General features: G+C 40.3%; 1 protein-coding gene across 1 annotated transcript in view; it reads right to left on the bottom strand.

Annotated features, from left to right (window-relative positions):
* The window catches only part of PROX1 (prospero homeobox 1), a 99,192-nt gene that overhangs the window by 24,543 nt on the left and 55,232 nt on the right, over positions 1-19,417 (bottom strand). The window contains exon 4 of the mRNA XM_073553363.1: positions 11,128-11,322. Coding sequence (XP_073409464.1) covers positions 11,128-11,322 — 195 coding nt within the window. The remainder of the gene's footprint in view (positions 1-11,127; positions 11,323-19,417) is intronic.

A 19,417-nucleotide genomic window follows, 5' to 3' on the forward strand; every position in this document is an offset into this window, starting at 1 on the left:
CTATTTGTGCTGAATGTATGTCTAATGATCGGTTCCAAACATATTCGGCAGTTTCTACTCCCAATGACTCTAATGGCGTTCGGCAATGTTTGACGAATATTACAAAAGCAATATTCGAGTCTGTTTGTATTCGGAACCGAATCCAAACAAATCAGCTCATATCTATCTATTATCTATCTTATCTATCTATCATCTATCTATCTATTATCTATCTTTCTATCATCTATTATCTATCAATTCTCATATCTATTATCTTTCATCTATCTCTTATATATCTTTCTATAATCTATCTATCTATCTATCTATCGATTATCTATCTATCATCTATCAATGCTCATATCTATCATCTATCTATTATCTATCTGTCTATTATCTATCTATTATCTATCTATCTACTATCTATGTACCTATCTATCTATAGAGATGAGCGAATTTGTTCGGATTTTGGCCCCGAATCTGATTTTCACATATTCACGCCATATTCGAACACTATTTGTGCCGAATGTATGTCATATGATCGGTTCCAAACATATTCGGCAGTTTCTACTCCCAATGACTCTAATGACGTTCGGCAATGTTTGACGAATATTACAAAAGCAATATTCGAGTCTGTTTGTATTCGGAACCGAATCCAAACAAATCAGCTCATATCGATCTATTATCTATCTTATCTATCTATCTATCATCTATCTATCTATTATCTATCTTTCTATCATCTATTATCTATCAATTCTCATATCTATTATCTATCATCTATCTCTTATCTATCTATCTATCTATCTATCTATCAATTCTCATATCTATCATCTATCTATTATCTATCTGTCTATTATCTATCTATCTATCTATCTATCTATTATCTATCTATCTACTATCTATGTACCTATCTATCTATAGAGATGAGCGAATTTGTTCGGATTTTGGCCCCAAATCTGATTTTCACATATTCGTGCCACATTCGAACACTATTTGTGCCGAATGTATGTCTTATGATCAGTTCCGAACATATTTGGTAATTTTTACTCCCATTGACTCTAATGATGTTCGGCAATCTTCTATCTATCTTTCTATCCATCTATCCATCATCTGTGTGTTTATTCTTACAATGTCAGGGTGCAGGGCACATGGGACTTGTCCAGTATTGTAAGTGCATTTGTTTCGATGGAACAGTTAATGTCTCAGTGATTGCTCCTGCTGGAAGATTTAAGCAGCGCCTGCAGGAAGCATTATTTTGTTGTGATGGAAATAAGCGGCGGGGTCTGGAAAGTGCTAAAAGGCCTCGTCACCTGACGGCGGCCTTCACTGAATACGTTAGGTGTTTGCGGGGAGGCAGCTGCCTGTCTGTTCAGAAGTGACTTATGTCAGTTTGTAAAGTGAATGTCTGCTTGAGAAAGTGAACACACAATAGCGAGCAAACCCTGAAGAGAATCTGGAAACAAAACACTTGGCTTCGCCTGTGTCCCTTTTCATTGCTTCCAATTAAAGATTCATAAGAGCAGCTTTAATTTTTGATGAGCCTTTTTTTGCATTACTGTATGAGCTGTGTCTACGTACGATAGTATCTACAGTTTCTTCTTAAGTACAGAGAACCTGTTGCATGAATGATCGCCGTGTTTGCTGTTTAGCAGAGCAGAATGCATATTATGTCTGCTCCGGGAACACTCTGCTAACAATGATCCTGTTTTGTCAGGCCAGAGCCTCATTTTAAATGAGCTATTCCTCCTGATTTTCTCAAGTTGTCTGGCAAGTTGAGGTCATGGGCTAAAGACTGACACCAGTGACAGGGAGGTCAAATTGCTAAGAGTATCAGTCAAAGACCTGACAAGAACCCTGGTGCTGCTTCTTGGAATACAAGCCGCTCCCCAGACCCAACTTATTAGCTTGTAGGATGACATAAGGCGTTGATATACAATTGGACAATTTTAACTTTTTTTTATGTGTATTTATTTATTTATTTTTTTTTATTATTTTTTTCTTTTTAAACCTTTTAATGACCCACACATTTTTCTTTTTTTTTTTCTCTTCACTTTCGTTGTTTTCTTCTCATCTTTCAAACGCCATAACTTTTTTTTATTTTGAAGTCAACATATTAGGGTGTATTTTTTTTGTGGGATGAGATGTAGTTTTGAATGACACCATTTATTTTACCCCCTAATGTACTGAGAAACGGGGAAAAAAAAGTCCAAACGAGGTGAAATGGTCAAAAAAAAATGCAGTTGTTTTTAAGTCATTAATTGCATGGTCAAAAAATGACCTGGTACCATGATTCTCCAAGACATTATCATTACGGTGATACCAAACTTTAAAAAAAAGTTTTTTTTCATTTACATATTTTAGTGGTTACAAAAAATTAAGAACTTTGCCCAAAAAGTTTTTTTTTTTTTTTTATGTCATTTCTCTGTAATTTTATTATTTGTCTGTCCCTGGAGCTGGTTGATGACGTGTTTTTTTTAAAGTGATGAGCTCTACTTTTTATATATACCATTTTAGGGCACCGTATGACATTTTGATCGCTTTGTATTGTATTTTTTTAGGCAAGTATAGAGACCGAAAACTGGAAACTCTGACATTTCTTATCAGCATTTAATGAGCGGTTTGTAAAATATCATAGTCTGACAGATCAGACTTTTACATACACAATGATATTAAATATGTTTTTTTCTGTTATTTGTTTAATATCTTTATTTTTGAATGGGGACAATTTTTTAAAATTTTCACTTGTTTTTTTTTTAGTCCACATAGTGGCCTTGCACTTGTGGTTATTTGATCACTTACACTATAAACTGCAATGCCGCTGTACATAGTCTAAATGGGGTTATCCTATGAAGCTCAGGCCGGGACTAAGATAGCAGTTACAGGGGGCTTCCAACAGGTCCACACCTGAATTTGAAACCCATAAGCTCCCCACGATTGTCAGTGATTGACAGCAGCATCTAAATGGTTAACAGCAGCAATTAGAGCTAGGGGTATTCATTTTGGTATGTTGCGTTTTTTTTACCAATTTTTCTTCCTATAGTCTAATTTTTCACCTTTAAAAAATTTCAAAATAAACAATAATATAAAACTAAAAATATGACTTTTGGGTTTTCATTGGCTGTAAGCCATAATTATCAACATTAGCAGAAATAAACACTTAAAATAGATCACTCTGTTTGTAATGACTCTAAATAATATGAGTTTCACTTTTTGTATTGATGAACTGAAATAAATTCACTTTTTCATGATATTCTAATTTTGTGAGATGCACCTGTATATGTAGGATAGCTAAGGACTACTCTGAAGAGTTTGACTAGGACACCAAACTGGCCTTTAGTGCATGTGTGGGGTAGGCAATGTGATTATTGTTTTTATTACTTTTTATAGTCACGGCACAGGAATTTATGGTGCCAATGTGCTGAAAAGCGTGCTGCTGGTGCCTATGTTTTTGAGGGTTTGATTTGTTAAACAATATACCGGTAGTTTTGTCCAGGTCATTAAAAAAATCTAAACCCCTGAGATTTTCTAACGGACTCTAAAAGTATTTTATCCTTATCTAATGAAAATATAGCCTATATTCAGACATTAGTTTAAGGAAGGTTGTGAGAAATGCTCCCTTTGAGGAAAAAATCTTTGTACAGAAATTCCTGAAAGTACAGCTTTGTAAATAGTCCTCCCTGAGAGCACAATCTTGCATCTGGTTCTCTGTGAGGGTAAAGCCTTGCATCTAATCTTACCTGAGAGTACAGTATTGAACCTAGTCTTCCCTGAGAGTACATCTTTGCTTCTAGTTACTTCCTCAGAGTACAGATTTGCACCTAGTGCTCCCTGACATAACTGCTTCACATCTAGTCCTCCATGAGAGAACAAGTTTGAATCTAGTTCTCCCTGAAAGCAAATATTTGCACTTAGTCTTGCTAAGAACATCTTTGCACCTAGTCCTCCCTGAGTGCAGACTTGCACTTAATCCTACCTGATAGTACAGCTTTGCTCCTATTTCTTCCTCAGAGTAAAGCTCTGCATCTAGTCCTCCCTGATACTACAGCTGTGCATATAGTCCTCCCTGAGAGTACAGCCGTGCATCTAATCATCCTGAGAATACAGCCATGCATCTAGTCATCCCTGAGAGTACAGCCTTGCATCTAGTCTTCCCTGATAGTACAGCCTTGCATCTAGTCCTCCCTGAGAGTACAGCCGTGCATCTAGTCATCCTTGATAGTACAGAATTGCATCAACTCATCCCTGAGAGTACAGCCTTGCATCTAGTCTTCCCTGACAGTACAGACTTGCAGCTAGTCCTCCCTGATAGTACAGCCTTGCATCTTGTCCTCCCTGATAGTACAGCCTTGCAGCTAGTCCTCCCTGAGAGTACAACATTGCATCTAGTCCTCCCTGAGAGTACAACATTGAATCTAGTCCTCCCTGATAGTACAGCTTTGCAGTTAGTCCTCCCTGATATTACAGCCTTGCATCTAGTCCTCCCTGAGAGTACAGCCTTGCATCTAGTCCTCCCTGAGAGTACAGCCGTGCATCTAGTCTTCCCTGATAGTACAGCCTTGCATCTAGTCCTCCCTGAGAGTACAGCCTTGCATCTAGTCCTCCCTGAGAGTACAGCCTTGCATCTAGTCCTCCCTGATAGTACAGCTGTGCATCTAGTCCTCCCTGATAGTACAGCTGAGCATCTAGTCCTCCCTGAGAGTACAGCCATGCATCTAGTCATCCTTGATAGTACAGAATTGCATCTACTCATCCCTGAGTACAGCCTTGCATCTAGTCTTCCCTGACAGTACAGCCTTGCAGCTAGTCCTTCCTGACAGTACAGCCCTGCATCTAGTCCTCCCTGATAGTACAGCCTTGCATCTAGTCCTTCGTGAGAGTACAGCCTTGCAGCTAGTCTTCCCTGAAAATACAGCTTTGCATCTAGTCCTCCCTGATAGTACAGAATTGCATCTTGTCCTCCCTGATAGTACAGCTTTGCAGCTAGTCCTCCCTGAGAGCCCAACATTGAATCTAGTCCTCCCTGATAGTACGGCTTTGCAGTTAGTCATCCCTGAGTACAGCCTTGCATCTACTCCTCCCTGAGTGCAGCCTTGCAGCTAGTCCTCCCTGAGAGTACAGCCTTACATCTAGTCATCCCTGAGAGTACAGCCTTGCATCCAGTTCTCCCTGATAGTACAGCTTTGCAGCTAGTCCTCCCTGAGAGTACAACATTGCAGCTAGTCCTTCCTGAGAGTACAGCCTTGCATCTTGTCCTCCTTGATAGTAAAGTTTTGCAGCTAGTCCTCCCTGAGAGTACAGTCTTGCATCTAGTCCTCCCTGAGAGTACAGCCTTACATCTAGTTCTCCCTGAAGCACAGCCTTGCATCTAGTCCGCTTTGAGACTTCAGCTTTGCAGCTAGTCCTCCCTGATAGTACAGCCTTGCATCTAGTCCTCCCTGAGAGTTCAGCTTTTCAGCAAATCCTCCCTGACATAGCTGCATTGCCCCTAAAACCCCTCACTCATTTCATAGAAAGCAGACTTTCTTAAAATCTAAATTAATCCCAGAGAACCTCTTGGCTAAAATGAGAAAATACCCACCACCAAGAAATATCTCCTTTTCGTCCCCTTCTACAAATGGAGAAACCAATTGATTTCTGTGCTGGACGCCAAATAAATCACCAGCAGCTGTTAGAAATGAGTCTGTACCCGGCCTATTGATAACCTTTTTTTGTGTAATGAAGGAGACGTGAATGTCAGACAATAGACATCGCTGGCGCACACTGTCTTTGAACTTTCCTCATCTCTAAAGGACAATTAATTATAAGGGCCTTAAGGGTAGGTCACAGCAAGGGAAATGCTAGGGCCGTCCAAGCTTAGGCGGCCAGAAATCACAATGTATTTAATGTTTGTGCTTGTTGGTTAGAAGGGAAGCGCCGACGCATCAGATAGAGGTGGGAAGGCGGAAAGCGGAAAGCAAAATGTTCGTTTTGTATGGGACTGTTATTGCATAATTGTATTGTAAAAGTGAAATCATCCGTGTACAAGACACAAGGCCAGAGCTTTTTTTCTTCCCCCCTCTTTTTACCCCTTCTCTGTCTTTCCAAAAGATCCACAGGGTAGGTTACAGCCAGAAATGGCTTCTCTGTGGCATATTAAAAAGGATGGTCTTTTCACCAAATCATTTCACAGATGCAAAACAGACCAACACAAAGCGTTTAGACTTTTTCTCCTACATTAAATAGAGTAACTGATAAGGTCAGACATATGATACCTAAAGACATGAATCTGTGAACTCTTGAAGTCAAAGGACTGCTCTGTGCACAATCTTTCAAAGGAAAGAGATCACAGAGCTCCACTGAATCCCCTTTAAACTTTATGAAGCAGGAGGAGAGAAAGCTCTAAGTAGGGAAGCTTGACAGAAGAGCCTTGAACTATTTTCTGAAGGAAAGATGAGACCCTCCCTAGGCTGCCACAAAACATCTTTTTTTTCTAAAGCCTCTTCTGAACTTTGATATGTGCCAAGACACTGCTATTGAAAGCTGTATAATTATGTGCTATAGCCACTGTAGAAAATGCTTTGTTCATCTCAACAAAGAACAATAAGGAAAGTAAAGCAACATTACACTGTATCTTTTTCTTTAAGGATGTCGAAAAGAAAAAAAAAAGAAAAAAAAAAGGGGTCACGATACGGTAGAATTAATAGAGACGTTGAGTAAGGAGGTATAAAGTGGATCTCACATGGGGTTTCGAATTGGAGCCAATGACACACAGATAAAAAAAAAAAGACAAGAAGGAGACACAGGGGTAACGAATGACGTTGAAACAAAGACTACGGACCTCTATGCCCACTTCATTTACAGTGATCGGCGAACATCTATTGAACAATGAGGAAGTGGCATAAAGAAACGAAAATTATCCGACAGAAAAGCAATCTCACCGACAAAGTGGTGACTCGGATGCGGCCTCTTTGTCTGCCTCGAGAGTGCTACAGGTGATATTACAAAGAAGTAATTTGAGTTTGATGAGGATATGTTATCAGACTTTGGATACCGGTGAGGACTATATGCTAACTATAACCTAAGCGGCCAACTTGAACTGCCCTGATAATGCTAGAATCGGCACTGATACCTTTACCTGTGTAAGATGCCCGATAATAAATTCGTGGGAATTTGGGAATTTGTAATCATATGATGTTTTCCTCCCAGACTATAATACTGCCGCTCGCTTTGCATGGCTTTTAAGTTAGTCAGAAGCACTAGATAGCCGCCGGTCGAATGTTCGCTTAGCAGATAATTATTTCTCCCAACTTTCCCAAATGCTCACGTTCAAGGTATTTTTCACTATGAGACAGGAAAAAGTGGCCTATAGGCAGCAGATTATCTCAGTCATTTAAATTACTCATTTCCTGAGACATCGTCTGTCAGAGACAGTCAGGAAGTTCCCGCACACATCAGATAGTCACCTAGTCCCATATAGGTGGGTTTGGCCGACTTTCATCTAACATGTATAATGACCTGCAGACTATTGTAGAGAAAACTTTACTACTGTAAAGAAACTAGGAGGCTGGTTTCACTCAGCCATGAAACATGGACTATGCTCAGATACGGGGATTGCAATCCACGTACTGTCCATGTGTCATGGGTCTGTGAAAACGGCCTAAAGGCCACTATACATGTTAGACTTCTGTTGGCCAAACCTTCTGATATCAATGGGTTCTCACGTAGAGGACACAAGAGCGTCAGGCAGCGCGCCACTCCTATGCATGAGTAAACAGAGAAAGACACCTGCCGGCCGAACAATGGCCGAGCCATTATGGTTTGGCCCACACCTATCTAATGTGAATGGGGGTTTAGCTCTAAGCATGTCCTTAAAAGGTACAATTGAAATTGTAGTTTGCCAGCAACTGGAGAATCTCAGGTTTGAGATTTCTGGTCTAGATTATATCATACCTGTGAGGATCCAACTCCAACACCCGAGCCGATCAATCGATTAAAAGGGTGCACCAGGAGCCACATTCTTCTCTTCGTCTAGCGGGCATAGCGCCATACATTTAGTAGTGGATGTGGTTTTCCTGCTCAGTTCCACTCACATGATAGAAACCTGTAATACCAGGCACATCCATTGCTAAGAGTAAGAAGCTGTGCCTGGCAAACAATAGGGGCAACACAACCCTTTCAATTAACTGACTGAGGAGGAAGTTGGGAGTCGGACGCCCACCCATCTATTATTGATGGCTCAATCTAAGACCAGGCCGTTATTATCTAAGTCCCGTGAATTCAATTTAAATTTCTCTAACATTTTCTGGCAGATTACGTTATGACATGAAATTTTAATTGGGTGTTAATGAGTCTAAAGGATGTCTCTATCCCTGAAATTGTCCAATGGGGTGGAGCTTGCAGATTAATTACAAGAAACCTTGACCAATCACATTTAATGTGGCTAAGCAGTGCAAATAAAGGACCAATCAATTGTGAGCATGTTGAGGAAGCCATTATATTAGATATTCTAACAGGGCTGGACAGGGGCAGGGCATGGAGAAATAAAATCCTCAGCCATTAATAAAAAGAAACACAGATTACATTTCGGGAGAATCACAATTTATGATACATTAATTTTTTGGAGAAATATAACCCGGGTATTGTAAAAAATAAATGCATGCTATTATTTTCGAATATTGATGGATACTGAACTGATACTAATTTTATTTTAGTAAAACCAACCCAGTGTATTTCTAAAAATTGAAAAAAAAAAAAAACAGCCACACATTTTGGGAATATTTCATTTTGGACATTCTTCGGAGGCTCAATTCCCAAACCCATTCCAATGTGACCTACCGTGACACGTCATAACAATCTGATTTACCCATTTTTGAGAAAAAAAATTGTCCTGCAGTATATTCCTTTGGTAAATATATAAGCGAGCTACATCTACTTATCCCCAACCAAATGTCATTTGCTGTTTCTTATAACCAAACGCTTAACATTTTATATGAAAACCGTACATTGAATCTTAATTGTTTCCCAAGTGAATTTTGCATTTCCTTCCACCGGTGTCAAAATGTGAATGTGAGCAAAGAGCGAGTCATTTGAAATATTGGTCATCAACAAAGAATAATGCGAGGCATTGTATTCTTGTGCTGTAAGCACCTCTGGGCATTGGCCATAAGGCTACAGCTAAAAATGACAAGGCCAGAATCTTCTCCTGCATCTAATGTGACTTTGCTTTTAAGTGCCTGACGCAGGGCAAACTACAGGGAATGGCAAGTCAGCGACACAGTTTATGATGGGACAAGTTCATTGCTTAATCATGGCTGGTACTTAACCTATATCACAAGTGTAAGTGAAAGTCAAGTAGATTTGAAAAGCACGCTGGGGTACGAGAGCCGTATAAGGGGCACGCTGGCGATTTCAGAGGAAACAGACTCGTATCAGAGGTTTAATCACAGCCAAGGATCAGCAAAATGTGTCTGGAAGGAGCGGACGAGGCTAAATATGGCAAATGCTCGGTTTGCTAAAACCCCCCGCTGTATCCAATTTCATCGCTAGCTGATGAATGTTGTTCCTTCCAGAAGGAACGAGGAAGGTTAATGTCACATTCAGTAAGACTACATCGGCTGTAGTGCAAATGGTTAACACCAGAGATGAACCGATTGCTTAACGCAACCCCGTTCTCGGACCAGGTCAGTGGTCTCTGGGGTGGACATGAGCTGCATGAATTTCCTTACCCTTCAGCATCCCAGGCTTGGCTTATGAATGGCTAGGCTGGCGAGACGTCATCTGTGCACCGCATGCATTCATGATGTCACTCCAGGCTGGCAAATAAAATACTGCATCGGGGAACCCAGGAGCTCAAGAAATTCGTGTAGCTTCTGTCTACAGCCAGACAGCACTGACCTGGACCGTGGTTGTGGGAAGCCATCCACTCAATTCTAGTTAAAACGGTTGACACACATTGACATATGAAGTCAGGTGTGGGGTATACCATGTGAATAGTCTTTAAAAGAAACCTGTCTCACGTTTTTATAGATGGATTTAATTTATGGCTGTGTAGGCGCTTATCCCCCACTCAAAGGGATACTTTTTTTTTTGCAGAGATCTGATTTGTCAATCATGATAAATCTAGTGGAAAAGCTATACGTAAATCAGTCCAGAAGTGCATGGGGGCGTGTCAATACATTTTAAAGAGGCAGACCACATGCGCTGACACGCCCTCAGCGCACTTGCAGCCTGCTTTTCATATGGATTCTACTCTAGACGTCTCATGACTGGCACATCGCATCTCTAAAAACAAAGTATAATTTTTTTTTTCGGGAGACGAGCACCTATACAGCCATGCTACCACTTCCATTTGGAACAACGTGTCTAATGACATTTTTATAATTTAGACCATCCTTAATGAGGTGCTGTAGAACTGCATTAGTGAATGCTTTCCACAGAGACCGATGCTATAAAGCAATGCCATGACATCTAAAAATGGACATTCACCTGTGAGAATAAGTTGGTCCCCAAAAAATCAGTTCAAATAATTTTCAAAAAATATTTCCCAGAATAAAACATTTTTTTAAAATATAATTTTTTGATTATTTTAATAGTATTTTTCTCCTTTATGTATTTTCTATAGTCTATGAAGAGGTAGTAGTTGTAAGGAACCACAGGCACCAGTGATCAGGTTTTTTTCCTGACTACATTTTATGAGTACCACCCAGAAGCTAACTTTCCTAGTTGGTACTTCCAAGTAAGAGAGCTCGTTTTCATACTTTACTCCCAAGGAGCGCTGCCTGTAATGCTCCATTCTCAGTTGGGCTCTTTATGGAAAACCAGTACTTTATGGGAAACCTTGCAGCCTTAAGTGCATCACCCTCAGCCAGACAGACTCTGCTCTGCACTGATGAGGGGCAAAGATCAAGAAACAGCTATCTGTAGATGAGTTACCGGTTTGGCATTTATCCCTGGTCATGTTGCAAGACTTTGACTTTTTAGGGGAGGAACATCTCCTGAGTGGTACTAGTGAGATAGTTTCTTTCATTCTATATGAGAGCTCACTTGTATAAGGATCAAAAGAGATTGCAATTTGGTGCCCAAGCAGTAATCTGAAGGGACTACAACTACAGACTCCCCTCCACCCGGAAGAGTACTTCTTATAAACTGTTAATACAAGAGTGATGTTTGTACCTCAAAGTCATTGGCTTTGTTGTAGTGCATGTTTAGGGCCCGGTATAGCTCACAGTCCCTGGTGATGGACAGCTCTTCTGTGCTGGTTACACCATCATTAATGGCTTGCCTGGCATACTTCTCCATTTGGATGTAGTAGAACTCCCGGAAGTTGCTGAACCACTTGATGAGTTGAGAGGTAATGCATCTATTAAACTGAAAGACAGGCGAGAAAAAGATGAGACATAAAAAACTTCTGTAAAATATACTGTAAAACCGTATGTCCATATAACACATGTGAGTCCCACGTAGAGGTGTATCAGCTTTTAACAAAGTTATAAAATTTGTTAAGATACTAGAGATGAGCGAATCTTTGGAAATTTGAATTCACCACCAGCTTTATAGAATTTTTCCCCAAAAATTGATTCCCAGTGAATCGATTTATGTGTAAATCCCAAGTACTGGAAAACCTCCAATTGCCCTGAAAAGACGTAACGCTCTGAGGTCTCCGAGGACTGTATCCAACCCCTTTCAAGCTCTAACACAAGCACAGCCTTGGTAATATTGAAATATTATTATTTATTAATATAGCACCATTTATTCCATGGCGCTTTACATGTGAGGAGGGGTATACATAATAAAAACAAGTACAGTAATCTTAAACAGTACAAGTCACGATTGGTACAGGAGGAAAGAGAATCCTGCCCGCGAGGGCTCACAATCTACAAGGGATCCTCACTCTTTATGCCTGTGGTAAAGAGTTCTTCACTGCTGTGCTGTCAAGCGCTATCAGTACAGTTTCTTCAGTGCTTTACTCACTTTCTCTCCATATCTCTATGGCTAAGCTGTGACGTCCTCTCACTATCCAGATTCACCTCAAAATGATTGCTACATCTCATGCTTTTTCTTTTAAACAGACTGTGAAAGTGCATTCTGATCGGCTGTGCTATGCCCTGTGATGTAATAGCACCACGGTAATATAAGGAAGCCCCCCGGCTGTGCCTGAGGTCATGAGGATTCTCCAGCTAACGCAATATTGTTATAGCAGCCACTTTATGTGAAATTGTTCAAATCTGCCGGGTTCAGCAAATTCCTACAAAATTCAACGCAAATTCGATTTGCATCAAATCTATTCACTGATTTCTATATGATACCAATTTATTACAATCTTGAGTTATCCAGTAAAGAAAAAAAGTACGGTATAAATTTTTTTAACATTAGAGCCTATAAGAGGTGAGCCGAAAGATTTGTAGGACTTTGGTCCAGAGGCCATATTGGTAGTCCATAGTCAGTGGACCAGAGAAATGAAAATTTCTCTGGTAACTGGCATCCCCAGGTTCTCTTCTGATTAATAGGCCCCTACGATGTCATCCCTGGCCCAGATCAGAAAAGGTGCTGCGGATGCTACAGGTGGTAGGAAGTTCGCAGGGGTCTGGTCCAGTGGCCAGACAAGAAAAACTGCAGGAAAAGCGTGCAAGTGTAAACAGAGACTTATTTATATAAAAATTCATGGGCTGAGTGATTCAATAACCAAGCAGAAAAGTTCAGGGAAACTAAAATCTATGCAAGTCAAGACATGGTGGCTCCATAGTTAGCACAGACTTTTAGCATCTCTGGATCTGAATCCAACCAAGGGTCCTTCTCTGGATCCGAATCCAATTTAGGGCTACATCAGTAGGAAGTTTTTGTTCTCCTCATGTCCTCTTGGTTTTCACCAAGAATGAATTGATAATTTAATTTGGAATTTAGGATGTGAGCCTCACCGACTGATGACAATTTTTGCATAGTGCTATGGAATATGTTTTTGAGACATATTCTGACGGACCCCCGAGGACGGGTTGCAGCTGCTCCCCATCTATACGATCGGATACCTCTTGTTCACAAGGGTAGCCATTTCCTATAACGCAGTTTCCTACTATACAAGATCATCCAATGGGAAACTTGACCTTGACTTACTTTGTATAAGAAAGAAATGAGAAGTAGCTCGGTGAACGGACAGCAGAGGCTAAAGTCAGTAAGACTCCTGGCTTCAGACAGCTTGGGCTTAATGGAAAACAATGCTCTGCTACAACATTTATACGTGGGTATCCGTGACAAAGGCAGGCACATGTGGCATTGTTCGGGCTATTAATATAGCTTAGATCCCTCTGAAGTCAAGTAAACTATAATAAGAGTGTCATGCAGCCCCCTTCTGTTACTGGAGATAATACAAAGGTACAGCTGAGGCTTTGGAGAGCGTCGAAGGAGAAGCAAGGTTGGCTGCTCAGTCTTCTGCTCTAAAAAGGCAGTCATGTTTATCCTCCTAGGGTCTCTCGAGATACACTTTATATAGAAGGTAATCTCCAATGCACAATGAAAACATTTGGTAACATGAGCCTCTGTTACATCTGTGTGTTGGGATGGCACTGCTGGCACAGATAATAATCTCAATTGAACTTTAGTGGAATCTGTGCTAAGATGTCGTTTGCTGCCCTGTTTTCTCATTATGTCGTTCCCATAAACTTCGCTTAGTTATTTGCTTTTATTACACCAAGAATGACTGGTCATTTTCAAAGCCCATCCGTACAGCAAAACTTCACTTAGGTAACGTTAAAGGGGATTTCCTTGGTGAATGAAAATTATTTTTAAAAGGGCTAAAGACTGGAGTAAAAAAAAAAACAAATAACAATCCTTTGCAGCTCCTGTTCCAATGCTTATGTGGTCGTCTTTGTTCTCTTTCTGGTCCAACGCTTACCCAATCACCGGTTGAGGTAGGTCACCACTGCTGTCAGTCACTGTCTGAACATTCATTTAGGAAATCGGGCCTGGGTATGCTTTGGAATGGGATTTGTGGGGTTGAGTGTCAGCACTTTTTTCATACCAGCGAGAGTCCTTTTAAAAATACATTTTTGACCCTGGACTAAATACCCTCTAAGAAAAATAAAAAAGGTGGAACCGAAATGCTAAATTGAAGAATGAATGCACCCACATCAATAAAGCCTTCGATGGGCTGACTTGTCTTGACCATCATGTGCCCTCTCAGGTTTGGCCGAACTGGTCCATCCATGTATTTATTTCCCCTGAATATGTGAAATACTTAATTTTTCCCTTTTTTGTGGCCGCTGCATACCCAGCCAAGGGGCATGTGTGTGATAATACAACCCCCAATCAAGTGCGCAGACAAATTCTGATTATTTAAAGTCAGAACATTATTTCATAAATCTGACAATTTTTTTTTTCTTGGTCAACTTTTGCAAATGCACATGGCTGCACCCTGGTCAATGACAGCAAGAATGGCTACAGCAGGGGGAACTATACTAAGGCAAGTGATTATAGATAATTATAAATAGAGCATAACCAAAATAATATTTTGAAAAATCCAACAAGACCACAAACATAACATATACCTCGCCATCCTCATAAATGTAATCTCACGAGTGGTGACTTGCTGGAGAGTGTGACTAGGGGCTCCATACACATTTAATAGCTGTTGCCTAATGGTTCGGCGATCTTTCGGCTGCCGGATATCAGCTGTGAATCTTCCATAGACAGGAACGTTCGCTCCTGTGTTCTTCTGGATAGAGCATCTTATTTCGCATATTACAAAAGGATCGACAGTCAGAAATTGACTTTCCTCCTTCCAACATCATCTGTCGGGGAGAACTGGGAGACCTCCATACATATTAGACTGTTGGCGGAGACCACTAATATTGGTGCGTTTGTCCGGCATTAGTCTAATGTGGAGGGGACGGGGCTTAATTGTTTCAGCATCATTTTCGTGAAATTTATTTTTCTTCCTCATTGTTAGAGGAAATGACCATTAATGGGTTTTTTTCCCTTTGACATGTCGCTGGGATAAGCCCCCACTTTATAACTGAGCCTGGTAGAAGATCTCTGTAAAACCAGATGGCAGGGAATATAACAAAATAGGGAAAAACTTAGAGGGGGAACACAGAGCTAAATCAGTGCCATGTCTCAGGATCAGTGAAGGTTCCAGAGATTGGATTGCCACTGATCGGAAATTGTTGCATTACTTATGTACAGTGGCATGCAAAAGTTTGGGCGCTCCTGGTCAAAATTACTATTAATGTGAACACTTAAGCAAGTTGAAGATGAAATGATCTCTAATAGGCCTAAAGGTAAAGATGACACATGTCCTTTATATTTTAGGCAAAATATACATTTTCATATTTTACGATTTAAAAATTACAAAAAGGAAAGTGGGCTGATGCAAAAATGTGGGCACCCTGCAGGGTTAGCATCTAGTACCGCCACCTTTTGCAAGTATCACAGCTTGTAAATGCTTTTTGTAGCCACCCAAGAATCTTTCACTTCCTGTTTGAGGGATTTTCATCCATTCTTCCTTGGAGAATTCTTCCAGTTCTGTGAGATTCCTGGGTCGTCTTGCATTCTCTGCTATTTTGAGGTCTAGCCACAGATTTTCAATGATGTTCAGATCAGGGGACTGTGTGGGCCTTTGTTTTACCTTCAGCTTGCGCCTTTTGAGGTCGTCTATTGTGGATTTTGATGTGTGTTTAGGTTCATTATCCATTTGCAGAACAGCCCCAAAGATAATTTATCCACCCCCATGCTTAATGGTTGGTGAGATGTTCTTTTCCTGATATTCTGTGCCCTTTTTTCTCCACACATACTGTATTTTTGATCATTGTGGCCAAATAATTTTATTTTAACCTCATCGGTGCACAGAACTTGTTTTCCAAACTTCATCAGGCTTGTTTTGATGTTCTTTTGCATACTTCTGACTTTTATGGTGAGGACGCAGGAGAGGTTTTCTTCTGATGACTCTTACATGAAGGCCATATTTGTGCAGGTGTCGCTGAAACGTAGGACAATGTACCACAACTCCAGAATCTGCTAAATCTTTCTATAGGTCTTTTGCAGTCAAGCGGGGGGGGGGGGGGGGGCTGATTTGCCTCTCTAGCAATGCTTCTTATAAACTACTCCTGCTTTGTGGGCCTAAGACATTTTCATTTTCAGAAATCTAGGCAGCTGTTTAGAAGACCCCGTGGCTGCTGTTTTTTCGTACAAGTTTAGAGGAGGCTGGGTTTTTATAAGTCTGGGAAATTTGCATCACCTGGCCTTTCCTAACGATGATAGTGAACAAGCCATAACCCTAACAGGCTAATTAAGTCTGGAAATCTTGGTCAAAGTTATCTGAGAACAAAAATCTGCAAGGGTGCCCAAACTTTTGCATCAGCCCATTTTTCTTTTTGCAATTTGTAAAATGTAAAAATTACAATATACAGTATTTTTTTTTCCTGAAATACAAAGAAAATGTTTCATATTTAACTGTAGGTCTTTTTTCATCGTCAACTTGCTTAACTATTCACACTGGCAGTAATTTTGACCAGGGGTGTACAAACTTTTACATGCCAATGTATATATATATTTTTACTTGATTTTATAGTGTGCGCAACAAAAGCTTCATCTCTCCTGTTTACTCTCCTGTAACTTACGAGCAGATGCCTTTATATCTTTATTTCCATCTTAAATACAGATGGTCCTAGAAACACACAGACTCCCTGTTATGGCAATACACCTCCAACAATGTCTTAATTAAACATCATTCTCTAAAATATGGGAATAATAATGCAGGGCTTCCAGTTTCAACATTAAAAAAAAGTTTTATATGAAATGGGATGTCCAAATTTGGGGACATTTTTTATTTTTAATTAAGTGCATGAAAATTGAAAAAAAAAATTGCAATTGGTTTCATTAAAAATGTTGCACTATTTGCCTTCAATAGCCTCTCTGTATTCCACTGTGTATTACTAACTGCAGAATGAGTTATCTGAGAACCCATCAGTGATCCCACTATGTTGGACTGACAAGGAAGTTTGTAATTCTTTTATCTGTGTTTTTCTGAGCTCCTCTCAGCTGATTTATTACCATAGACCACATCAAAATGAATGTGCAGGAAAAAACGAGACTGTAAAAAAAAAAATGTTGCACAATTTTTAATCCAAATTTTGAACCCAATTGCAAAAATGATTTTCAGCTCTAAATATGTATATTTAATTAAAATAAATACATCCAAAGGTGGACAACACCTATAAGTGGAGAGTCATTTAACATTATAGTAAAGAGGTTGTCCAGGACATTTTTTTTCAACTATGGACCTAAAAACTAACAAGCCGGCTAGTTTGATAACTACCTGCCAATTGTACCTGGCACCAGCTCAGATTGGTCCACGACCACTCCTGCAGACGATTCAGCTGCTCCACGTCAACAGAGCAGCTCTTCTGCTTCCAGGCTGCTCTGTCGAGGGGGTGGAACTGCCGATGTCATGCTGATTGACACTCAACTTCCTGTAGTTAGGCAGTCGGGAGCCAGCTATCAATCAGTACAACGTCAGCAGTCATGACACATCAACAGAGCAGAGCAAAAGAGAAGCAGCAGCTCTGTTGACATCACCGGAAGCTGCAGAATCGATTGCAGGAACAGTCTGTGATCACTGCACCAGCAAACAGCAAAGATCGGCGCTGGACACAACTACTGGCCTGTTAGTTTTTAGGCACATTATATAAAAAAAAAGTTTAGGATAACCCCTTTAAGGCTTGTTGTTACAGTGTAAGTTGATTTTGGATACATTTTTTTCATATTCCAAATCCCAAAATAATTCCTAATAGCTAAAGGGAATCTGTGAGCAGGTTTTTGCTATGTAATCTGACAGCAGCATGATGTAGGGGCAGGCAGCCTCATTCTAGCAATGTGTGACTTAGTTTTCTGTGTGCAGCAGTTGAGGGAGAATCACAGTTTTCTCTGCTGCATATCAAGCAATGCTCAGAATATTGAACCCTATATAACCCCGCCCACATCCCTGATTGTCAGCTCTCTGTGTACACTTTATAGTGACAGAAAGCAGCAGTGGTGGGGGCGGGGCTGGACCAGGAAACTGAAGACACCTAGTCCTGTAGTGATAATCTCCTGCTGATAAAACACTGATTTTATTGAAATAGCAAAATACAGCCTAGTAAGAGACACATTGCTGGAATCAGGGTCTCAGCCCCTACATCATACTGCTCTCAGATTATAAAGCAAAAACCTGCTGTCAGATTCCCTTTAATCAGAAAAAAAGGTAAGTATCCCAAAATAATGCTACTTAAAAATAAATCTCAAGAAGTAAAAAAAATATCTAGCTTTTCTTCTTTATAGGCTTGTTACAGTGAATGTAGCCAGAACAGGGAGAAGGAAATGATTTGTGAGGGAAGTAGCACCCACACATTAAAGTTTCACTTCAGAACCGTGCTATGGAAATTTCCAAACTTTTTTCTAAGCGATTCAAGTTATAATAGGGGGACACAGATATTCTTTTGGAGCAGGGTGACTTGAAGTTTAGCTTAAATTTCCCTTTAAACAACAGATGAGACCCTGGCTTGCCAAGCCAAAGCCAATAAACCCATAGCTTTAAATCATGCAAGCTGATATGTAACCCCCCCCTTGCCTTTTGTCATCGCAAGCATTCACTCCCCCCCCCCCTTTAAGCTCCAGGAAGACGTGTACATTAATCAAAAATCAACAAAGAACACTTATCCAACACCGCCATGAGGACATCCAGGCCTCCATCAAGATGACAGCTAAAGTGTGCATTGGGGCTGTAATTACTGCACAGAAAGTTGTTTCTATGTTAACAGAGATAATGAAGTGAATGAAAATTCGTGGCAGGGAATCTGAGGAAACAGAAGCAGGGAGACTGGTGTTTGTCCCAAAAGGCCATCTTGCATCATAATTGCCGTGCAGTTGCAAGGGTCCTTACAGATAATTGACCAGAAAATGATTAAGTCATCATCAAATCGCTTCTGCTTGCGAGAGTTCAAACATGTACTTAACCTATCCAAGAATTATATTTTCGCTGTGTGTGTCTGTTCTGTCTCTATTCAGCCTTGCGGGGAACCTGATTAAAAAGACAACTGAAGGACCCCGGTTATCTGATCTTCTGGTAGCCGATCTCAATACGACTTTAAACCCATTACGATTTGCTGAACTTGGAGTTCTTTCCATTTTATCTGCGCAGTAAAATGCGCCGTCCAAATTTCCAGACATTGAGATAAGGGACGACAGGCCCCCGTGACGGCTTACTGTTCTCTTTTTTTTTTTTTTTATTTCTTTTTTTTTTTAAAAAGAAGAAACAAAACATTACAAAATGATAGCGGTCCGTGCACTGGGGAATGAAAATTGCTTTGACATGGAGATTAGGCCCCGGTATTGTTATAAGACATTGTTTCACATGGACTGCAGTACTGTAGGGGGATAAAAAAAAAAGTTTTTTTTTTCCTTTTTAGAATGGCCATGAATGATGATCTAATGAGGG

Source organism: Dendrobates tinctorius, unplaced genomic scaffold (genome assembly GCF_039654945.1).
Source record: "Dendrobates tinctorius isolate UK_male_01 unplaced genomic scaffold, ASM3965494v1 ptg000201l, whole genome shotgun sequence".
Classification (NCBI taxonomy): domain Eukaryota; kingdom Metazoa; phylum Chordata; class Amphibia; order Anura; family Dendrobatidae; genus Dendrobates; species Dendrobates tinctorius.